The 10,932-nt window shown below is 44.8% G+C and overlaps 1 protein-coding gene across 4 annotated transcripts in view; it reads right to left on the bottom strand.

Moving 5' to 3' along the window:
* Nucleotides 1-9,380, bottom strand: part of mon2 (MON2 homolog, regulator of endosome-to-Golgi trafficking) — a 52,726-nt gene extending 43,346 nt beyond the window's left edge. For all 4 annotated transcript variants that reach the window (XM_012867518.3, XM_012867504.3, XM_012867510.3 and 1 more), the window contains exon 1: nt 8,864-9,380. In XM_012867518.3, coding sequence (XP_012722972.2) covers nt 8,864-8,971 — 108 coding nt within the window. In that variant the 5' untranslated portion in view covers nt 8,972-9,380. The remainder of the gene's footprint in view (nt 1-8,863) is intronic.
* Nucleotides 9,381-10,932: the final 1,552 nt, after the last annotated feature.

Consider the following 10,932-nt stretch of genomic DNA (forward strand, 5'->3'; position numbering starts at 1 on the left):
TAACATTTATCATATCTGACTTTCTAATTCCTTAACTGATTACTGGGAAATAACAACGGTTATAGCCACAAAATGTCCCCAGGGACACCTAGGGACTGTAAACCAAGCTGCCTCTCCCACTCTGCCACTCTAGCTGCCACTCTAATAACGTGATTAATACACCAGGCTGACTGTGACCTTATTTGGGACTCAATCTGGCAAAATTAGCTTCATCACAGATGGGCAGAGCTCAGTAGATGAGTGCTTGAGGCTAAAGTTATTCACCTCTTTTGTGTGCGTCTGCCGCCATGTGTACGAAAACGTTCAAGAGGTGTGATTACTTTTGCAAGGCGACGTAAGTGACCGGTCCCTAAGGAACCCCCGCTGTTATGGAGATTTAATGTAAATGGCAGCAGGAACAGGTGCAGCCAGCAAAGTGAGCCAGAGGGCATCTAAGAGTCACCCTCCACTTTGACACGCCGGCAGCTCTGCCCAATAACACGCCAGAACCGGGCCGTTCAGGTCGCCGTGGAGAGCCGCGACCCAAATCTGCCGAACCGCATTTGTCGCCAAGCAACGGCGGTTCAGCAGCCTGGGTCTTTTATCCAAACCGAGGCAGGGCCCACGTCAACCCAGCGGCTCCTGGAAAAGTTAATCTGTGGAAAAATGCCGTCCGCCTTGGTCACCCACCTGCTCAGCACGCTGGTGCTGCAATGAGCCGACCGAGCCGAGGTCAGAGCTAGTGGAGACGCACAGAGCGACCCGGCCTGCCGGACCTGAGCTCTGGTAGGACGGGTTCAAACAGGAAGAGAAGCTGCTGCATAGATCAATCCACCAAGACCGAGCAACGCAGACCATTTGGCTTTGGAGACATCAGGATAGGGCTGGACTGTGCGGACCCAAAGTAACATAACGCGATATTTTTAGGCTAAATGCCGATAGGCGACATTTATCTCGATGGGTTTTTCTTCTCATAAAGTAATTATAAAAAGCCGTCTCTGAATCAAAGCTCCATCCCAAACACATTCAGATGAATATGAGAAACGGCTGAAAAATAACCTCTAGAATACGTAGAAGTACAATTCTAACGCGATATAAATCATCTCAGTATGAACAACAGTCTCATCTTATCTCTCTTTTTTTTTTTTCATCACCGTATTTTTAAAATGTCGAAATATCGCCCAGCCCTACAACATGCCGAGCTGTCAGCTCTCTAGGATGTAAGACGCTACGTGTTCTCGCTTTAATGATCCTCGGGCTCTGGCTTGCAAATAGTTAGTTGCAAATAAAGATGGAAAAAAAATGAAGAGACCTGTTGGGTATGTTGTCATAAACTGCCCAGCAGAAAGAAGGCTTAATGATTGATGGCAGGTTATATAGAAGCTGACGGCTCTCGGTGGACGGTTTAGGAGTCTCTGGCGTGCTTCATGCTCAGTTGTGAAGTTTCTCCTTTCAAAACTAAAGGATCTACTAAAGCAAACAGCGATGGGCCTTTTATCAGAGCCAAGCTGCTGATTAAGCTTCGTTTTTCTCGTTTTCTCCCTGAATTGCACATTTTTATTTGAATTGGACTAATACTGAAAAGTTAATTTATTTCAGTAATTCCTATCAAAAAGTGAATCTAAAATGTGCGTCCATACATTGATGAGTTTAAAGTGTTCGGTTCTGTCCATTTCGATCCTTACAGCAAATTGGCATTGGACCGACAAAAAGTGCTACTAAAAAGCTACTAAAAAGCATGTCTGTGTACATGTGGTTGGGTCTCCATTGCTGCATCAATGCTGCGGGACATGGAGGTGATCGGCCTGTGGTTCTGGTTAGGAAGCCCACATTGGGGTCTTTGGGCCATCTGCAGGGTTGGGTCTGGTATACTGCACAGATTCTCAGTGGGGTTCAGGTACCAGGCGCACTGATACCGAGCATAGCCGTGAAGCTGTCTGCAGAGAGAGCCATGAAGTGCTGCTAGATGGCCGCCCTGACTTTGGGCTTGATAAAATACAGCGGACCGACACCAGCAGGTTACACGGCTCCCCGAATCGTCGCAGACAGCGGAAACCTCGTACTGGACCACACGCAGCCTGGGTTCAGATTCCTCTTCCAACTCAGGAACCTTGATTTGCCAAATTCAATTTCATGGGAAAGCAGGAGTCTTCAGGACCGGTTCCCCAGAAAGGATGCCAAGCCTTGTGAACACCCCCCCCCCAAACTCCTGCATGGGCTTTGCGTTACAATGCTCCTAATGCATAGTCATCTCTGTTGCTTAAGCACCTTTTTCCTTCCACTAAACTTTCCAAAAACATGCTTGGATACAGCACTTAGAAGGGCAGACCAGAACATGAACATGAAATCCCACTTCTGAATTAAGAATACCTTTAAGACAGAAAGAAAACTTTTATTGCTCTGTGCAATATCGTCCTTTTCCTGAGAAACTGTAGTTTGTGTTTTTTCTTTCTAAGCAATTGTTATCAAAATTAAGAATGGAGGGTAGAAATCAAATCCCTGTCTAAATAATAAGTTTCCTCCACTGAACTAAATAAGTGAAAGAAATTTACTTTTTTTAATAAGCCGTGCTTGCTGTACTCAAGACGTCTGAGTGCAATGTTGCCGTTGTGTGGGTGGTGTAGGGGCGCACGCCGTGGACGTGGATCCTAGCTCAGGTTTCGCAATTCGACATCTAAACAAGACAATAAATTAAACATCCAAACTGAAACCTTATGTGAGCGGCATATTTAAGATCTTTTAGAACGGGCTCCATGACTGAAAGCCTTACTGAACCAAGCCAGCATCAGAAAGTGACGGTGGACCTAAAATAAACATATTATTTCTCAGCATTTTCACAGAGGCCCCTGAAGGTGGACAGGTGGACAGGGACACACTGAGCAGACTGCACACCACTCCATGTGGTAAAGCCAAATCAGGAAGCGGCGCTACTTTCAGTTCTTCTGAGACGCCGTCTCAGAGCGGAGACCCTTAAAGCGGAACTGACCCACATCTGCCAAGCAGATGGCTTAGAAGAGCAGCGGTGGCCCTCGGTGGCGTCCTCTGTAGAAATGTGTCTGCAGCGCTTGCAGGGCTCAGCGGTTTCCACAGCCTGACATCGCAGGCCGTGAAAAAAAAACGTGCTCGTCCGGTCAGCCCCTCAGAACCGGGACCGCCAAACCCAACTAAGCTGCTATTTTGTCTCGTAAGGCTTTACTTATTCAGCCGCCGGCAAAACGAGCAGCAACATTTATCTGCAGCCGACAGCGTCTCTGTCATATTATTCATTTATTCTTTAGTGTTAAAGCAAAAGTAAAGATTGCGTCGCCCTCTGGTCCTGGACGCAAAGCTGTGATTTAAACAAAAACAGAATAACAAAAAAAAAAAATCTAAATCGTCATTTAGGGAACTCCAAACCGCTGACTGTGGCGCAATGTCACCGCTGGAGACAGATTGAGAAATCAGAAATAAATCTAATGTAGAAAAAGGTCGGAGCGCAATAACAGCTGAGTTCGTGTTATAGCGTCTTGTGAAAGTATTCCCAGCCCTTGTGCTTCTTCTTCCAGGCACCGTCTTCCTGACGTCCTGTGAATGCCTTCGGGCCGAGTTACAGAACACTAAAGAATAAAGCCCTGCACGGAAAGCAGGGAGCAGCCCAGGACAGGTCTGTGGGGGGGGGGGGGAATGAGGTGGTGGAGATGTTTAGGACAGCTGGACGCCCACTAAGACACAAATGCAGACACAAAGATGCAGGAATCTGCAGCTCCTTTGGAAGAATCTCCATCTTTTAACCGTCCACTCTCTAAATCTGGCCTTACTGGAATAAACAAAGGTCGTTGTAGAAATAAAGCAATCAGAAGTCCTGCCTGCAGTCTGTCACAAGCAGGTGGAGGTGGCAACGCAAGACGGCCCGGTCAGATGAGGCCAAAAGAAGACGTCCGGGCCTACGAGGAAACTTCTGCATGCGGAGCATCCCCAACAATGCGCACTCAGCGTGAAACACGGTGCCGGCAAAGCGTATTCATGTGATAGAATGGCCTAATCAAAGTCCTGAGCTAAACCTAGACTGAGGATCTGAGGCAAGACATGACGGAGATTGAGGTATAAAGCCACAAATGCAGTAGACGTGCCAGGCTGGCGGCACCAGAGCAACTCGCAGCTGTATTTGTAGCGGAAGGTGTTGACTCAACGGGCCGGAAGGCAAACACATGCAACGTTTGCTCTGTCTCTTCGTTTAACTGTAAATAAACACGCATCCGTTTCCTCCCACTTTACGACGATGCGGTGTGTAGGTCTAGCGCATAAATCCCGATATAAGCTTTGACGCTGTGACCTAAACGAGTTGGAAGAAGTTCAGCGGGTGTGAAACGGGGGAATAGAGTTGCCTAAATTTATTCTGAAGTCTTCAGTAACGGCACAGGTACGTACGGCGCCATTCAATAGCATCCAACGAAACGCTGGGTGTGAGGAAGCGTGCGGTGCTGTCCCAAGCCGAACCTTGCCAGTGCTAATCTAAGCCGTCTCTGGACTGCTGGCTTTCACGCGTGGGGAAAGGATGCTTATCAAGGGCCAGGGATCCCTGAGGGGGAGAGAACCCACGCAGGAGGAGGCGGCGGCGTCACGATGAGCCGAGGCAAGGCCACAGGAGCCACAGGAGACGTGAACTCGGCTGTTTGTTTATGAGCCGGCTGGACCGCAGAAGCAGACCTGGTAACATCCCCATCTCTCAGGGTCAGGGACTAAATACGTGGCAGCGGGAAAGGAAGAACTGTCTCTCCTATCTCTTCTCCTTATTTCAATGCTATCTCCACCCAAGGTTAATGGACCAGAGGAAAAGTCACACAGCTGAGCTGACAGCCCAAAGCTGCAGCTTGCTCGGCCCGGCGTCTGATGGGCGTCGCTAACACAGGCAGGGTGTGATCCAGCCGTACCTGGGAACTACACTCTGTTACCATATCCAAATCAGAGGCTATAAATAGATGCTGCCCGCTTCCATCCAGCTCTGTATTCCTTATGTGCGTTAATAAACCCGTGTTTACTGGTTGGAACAAAACAAAGCCCAGGGTTAGGGTAGGGCCTGACCTCCGACCCAACGATGGAAGCAGAGACAGGCATAAATGGCCACGTGTCACTATAAGGAAGGAGTCTGACATTAACTGCTTTAGTAAAAAAAAAAAAAAAAAAAAAAAGGCTCAGCAGTCATTAACAGAGCAGAAGGTCGTTCCAAGGAATTGCAAAAAATGAAAATACAACAAGCCACTGGCATGAAACTACGTTGGTCTGGGTCTGCAAAGTTTAACTTGTGTTAACTGAAGCTGTCCAGAACCGGCGATAGGTTGCTATCAGATCCTTCCAGCAAAGCAGTAACGTGCTACAACGCTTTACCTAGAAAACTAAAGCAAAAATGTCTCAAAATCATCTAACTTCACTTCTTTAAAACAGTCATGGTACTTCCAAAACAATGTAGGACAGTTATTTTACTTACAGCAGTGCTATTCAACATTCTCAAACAGAAATCTAGAATAAAGTCTAAATGTAGAAGCAATGGTGCAGACGCTGATCTCTCAGGCGTTCTGTTCTCAGCAGAGTTCACCAGCTTTGTTTTATGCCTGCTTCGTGCAGCAGGATGATTAGCCCGCTTTTTGCACCCATCTTCTCCTTCAGACAGTCTGAAGGTCGTCCCGATAAGTGTGACGGCTCCTGAGAAAGTCGGAAGAGACATTCCCGCCGTGTGCGGTGGGCCCGCTTGGAAGGACGTCGGGACATGAGGCGGCGAGCCAACGTGTCATATTTGACACGATGACTCGCCGCCTGTTGAATGGGACGTGCAGCCAATCAGAAAGCGAGGTGAGGGAAAGTTGGAGAAAAAAAAAAAACCCAAACAAAAACAGAGCAACTCACGTCAGTCATAGTGTAGCACGTAAGGCCCCTGGTACATTATTCTGGGGGATGTAGGCAGAGGAAAGAATTTCACCTGTCCACCTCTCATGGACAAACTAAGCAAGGTTGATAGTAGGGCTGACCTATTTTAAAGGTTAAAGGTTTCATTTAAATAGGGTTACAGTTTACATTTGGGCTTTTTCCCCCTTGGTCCTTGTTTCAAATGGGTAAACAAAACACTGCTTAATAATTATCTACATCGACTGATCCTAAAGGCTTATATAATGACACATTTTTCAACCATATTGTACAGCCCTGGTCAGAAACAGCCCTTTACATCCAAAAGCAATGAAACAAAGCCAACACAAGGCCATCCAACCTTAATAATAACAACAGAGACCTAAAAGGGAAAATTGTTTTGGTAAAAGCATACAATGTTGAATATATGTTTAGGAAAATACACAAGACAAATATAGTGTGGAAATACTCCAAAGAGAATTTTTTATTTAATTTTAATTAATTCATTTTATATTCATTTATTTTATATATTATGTATAAGTTTGAAGTTACACAGGAGAAGTGAAGCCTTTTCTTAGACGCGTATTCAAACTAGCTCATTATGTAAAACCTCCGGCAGCAAACATTTTAGTATTTTTTCGTCGTTACAAAGGCAGGGCCTTCAATCGCGTCTTAGAAGCACGTTTCCCTGCTTGTATTTATTGCGCTGTGAAAGAGGAGTGAAAAAAAGCCCCTTTTTAAAACATTTTCTGCAGTTTGTTTTCACTAAATGAATTGGAGAGAAGGAAAAAAACCATTGATTAAACAGATTTGGTCTAATAAAATCAGAGATTGTGTTTTTAAGCCATGTCGCTCCCATCCCTAGTTTCAGTGGAAATGAGACGAGAAACTGTGGAATACGAATAGTTACCTACAGTCCAGTATTAACGAAAAGCCTGTCTAGATCAACAGAAGTGATGTGACACATGCAGATGTTGTCCCTCTGCTGTAGAGCTGATGAAAGCAATAAGGATCGTTTTATGGACAACGGGCCGGTTCAGCCTGGAGGACGCTAACAGGCCGGAGTCTTCTGGTGGATGGGGAGTCTGTGAACCACTGTGCTACGTTAGGTTTCACAGGTTTAAGAAGATGCTGCTGGAAAGGTGACTGGTGATGCTGAAGCTGCTGTCCGACCTGCAGCTTTGGGTGCCGGCTACATCAAAAGGGACCACACGTGGTCCTGGGGGGGAGGGGGGGGGGGTCTTTAAACAGACCCAAAATCTCCTGGATACTTCCAAACTGAACAGAGATTCTTGACGTGTTTGAAAAGGTTTGGCGTTTAGATCAGATGAACTATAAAGAGCAGTCCCACCTGTGGAGGACCACACTGACCGGGGATAGTTTAAACGGGAATGACAGAAAAAACCTTTTTTACAAAACGGGAACTCTTAGTTTTCCTAAAACTATAGTTTCAGGGTGTTCTACTCTGGAACCTGCTGCTACCATTGTCATGTCAGCTTGGGGCTTCTAAAGTGTCGCTCCCACACTGCAGACAATGGTGAGGACCTGTAAAAGTGGGGATCTTTCCCAGGAGGGGGGGGGTTGGCTGGCCCACCAAATATGCCCAGGGGCCGCAGCAACGGCTCTTGCAAGAGTATGACTAAAAAGAACACATCTCACATTTCTCAGCAAACGTCTCAGGATCAAGAGTTTTGGGGGAAATATTCTGGGGTCTTGCAAGAGAGAAGGTGGAACCTTTTCAAAGCCGTCACATCTGGCCTAAAAGCTAAGACGGCGTTTTGGGAAAAAGAGCCTCGGAAGGACAGTCGACCAAAATGGTTGGTCCAGAGCGATGGTCTGGTTAGCTTCATAAGGACCAGGACGGCGTGCCATGAATGACTGAGCCACCAATTCTGCCCTCCACCGTTAAATCCTGAAGGAGAACATCAGGCCGTCCGATTGGGACTTTAGGCTCATGCACACTTGGGTTATGCAGCAAGTCCAGTCTAAAAAATGTTTAAAAAATACATAAAGGTTTTGGAGTGGCCTAGTCAAAGCCCAGACTTGAATTTCAGTGAAATGTCACATGAGCTTAAAGAGACCATGAATGCTCTTAGAAAAAAAAAAAAAAAAAAAACTCCAAAATATTGCTGAGTGAAGTCAATTCTGCAGGGAAGAACGGACCAAAGAGAGGTGAAGCACTTATTCCCAGCCTTTTCCAGCCTAAACGGCTGCGCTCATGTTTGCATCCGTCCATTTTATGCTCGTCTGATAAAAGAAAATGCGTACGATAATCTGAAATATTTACGTGTGTACAAAATAAAAAAACAAAAGAAGTTAAAAGGCTACGTTGTAAGAACATAGCAGCAACTCTCCCTATATGTAGAACAGAGAAACAGGGAAAAAAAATCAGTTTCTGTCAAGATATACAAATAAAAAAAGGGAAGCAGAGCCCTGAACATCATCGTTGTTGAGTAACTAAAGTTAAACATCTTTTTCTTTTTTATTCACTTCTGAAGATTTGACCTAAATGACTTGTTTTACCTTCACACTAAACATGTGCTGCGTCTCCATCAGCAGAAACAAACGAAACAAATGTGACAGGTAGCGTTCAGGCATCTTTCTGATCCATTTCTCTGGACTCCCAAAAACATTTGGGTTTCGTTTTCATTTAATTCTTGAAATGTTTTGTTTCTCCCCCATGAATCTGGAGGACAGGTCTATATTTCCCCCCACCATCACCACCACCAGCACCGGTTTAGCAAAGTGATCTACTCTGAAACGAGCTGTGTGTGACAGAGATGAACGAGAAAATACCGTAATGACGGTTCAACAGGAACAAAGAGCAACGACCGACAACTTTTACGGCAGACACAACAAGGCCCGGCGGACGGTGGATGGAGGGGGAAACGGGCTCCGACAGAACAACATTCAGCACAAATAACCACCAAAAGCCCCGGTTTCTGCCCCCCCGGAAGTCCCCCAACATTCAGCGAGGCGCCGTCCGAAAGCCGGAGAGCCCACTAACCTCTTTGACGGGAGGGAATTTCTTCTTGCACTCCATGGAGAGAGACCGCAGGTCCGTCTGCATGTTCTCCAGCAATTTCTTCACCGCTTCGGGGCTGCTGGTCGACATCTTTGACGGCGCCTTTGACGCAAACCCTTGAGGAACCGTTGACGTTCAAACGAGCGGCGTCGGAGCGCGGTCGCCCCCCACCCGTTCACCGCCAGGGGCGGGGGGAAGGAATAATCCGTAGCTGCTTTTACTCGCCTCCCCTGGCGTAGAAACTAACGACGCCGCGGTCCATTGACACAGGATCCCCCTCCTCCGCTTCGAGACAGCCGCGGTGACACCCGCATACGTTCCCGCTCTGCAGAGCCCGCTGACACCAGCTGCGACGAGTCCGCCTGGCTGCCACTTTTCTCCCCCTCCTTTCCCTCAGACGCAGGGGTAAGTCGAAATATATTAACTAAATGTATCTGTCAGCCATCAGCGGCCGTGCCAGCTCTGCTTCCCTTCCCACAATGCATTGGGGGACAGTGACACGTCATTAGGACTTCCGTAAACAGTAACGATCGGAGAAACGTTACTGCAGCGACCCCTGCTGGACAGAAAAATCTTCTGGGTTCTTCGGCTAAAGGACAAAGATCAAAACTCCCATGCAGGTACATAAAATAAATATTGTTTTGCCAGTCATTTCAAAAAGGTACGTGGTTATTTAATAGAAAATATTTCTTCTATTGTTGATAATTATGGCTTACAGGTATGTATAGCTATGGAATCTCCAAAAAGTACACACTTGTTACAGTATAATATATACCATAAGTACATTTTGCCATTTTTACCTTGTTTTATTTTTATTTAATGAATATGTGATTTTAATTTCTATGCAGAACTATTTTTAATTTTGATGATCTAAATAAAAATGAAAATACTTACATGAAACACATAATTTATCATTTAGCTTTAAAATAGGCAATTGAATACATTGTCTTTAGAATGGTTTTTTTATTCTATAATTAAGGTCATTAAAATTGTGAAATCCCATATTTTAATTAGTTTGATGCAACAAGTGAATCTATTTTATTTGGAGACATTACCTGTCAAAGTCAGTGGGCGGGTCTGACACAATTATGAACAAAATGACTGGACTGCTTCTGAGTTGCTGTACAGATACACCAATCAAATCGTACCTTCTACATTACAACGCACTGTGACAATTTAAATCATTTCATGATTGACTGTAGCATGAGGAATGCGGAATAAAAAATTAATACTGGCATTAATATATTTATTTTGAAATAAATGTAGATAAGGGTCCATATTCAGATTATGTAGACATTCTATTTATTTTCTTAGTCTTACATTTACTTTATCAGATATGTAAATATGTATTAAAGGACTTATATTAAAAGACTTTCTTGTTAATTGACCCATAGTTCTCTAAACTGTGAATCAGAAATAGCAGAGAACCTAGCATAGTTTTTGACCTGTAAATCTTGTTTGGCTTCGTCAAGTCCTGCTGTAAACAGAGATGTTTTTCCACCTACTTTCCATACAGGTGTTTTTACACAGCCTCTGACTCAGCAATAACTCTCTGTTGTTTTCATAAGTTATTCATCCACTTAAAGTAGGTGTTCTATTTTAAAGTAGGTCTTTAAATGACACTGTGTTAAAATGTGACACTTCAAATGCAAATTGCTACATGGTATTGATACATGTTGACATGTTAAATATTGTTTGTTTCCAACAAGACATTTACGACTAAGATATCAGATTTGTTTATTTTTTTGTATATCAAGACAGTTATATGAAATCAGGTAAGATACATGAATAACATCCCACAAACTGAAAGCACAGTTTGCAAATTAAGGTGGTATTAATCGGTCTTAAAAACATGTTTCAGCATAAAAAAATGTTGTTTATCTAAAATTGGTGTGTGTAGTAATCATAAGTACATTCATCCCCACGTCTGAACAATCCAAGGCTGAGGTTTTTCGTGTGCACCAGAAAGAGAAGACAAGCAGGACCTTCCTATTAGAAGGAAACATTTCAACCCGCCTCCCCAGCTTCACAGCTTCTTTTGGGACCTTTGC

Source organism: Fundulus heteroclitus, unplaced genomic scaffold (assembly GCF_011125445.2).
Source record: "Fundulus heteroclitus isolate FHET01 unplaced genomic scaffold, MU-UCD_Fhet_4.1 scaffold_52, whole genome shotgun sequence".
NCBI classification, from domain to species: Eukaryota; Metazoa; Chordata; class Actinopteri; order Cyprinodontiformes; family Fundulidae; genus Fundulus; species Fundulus heteroclitus.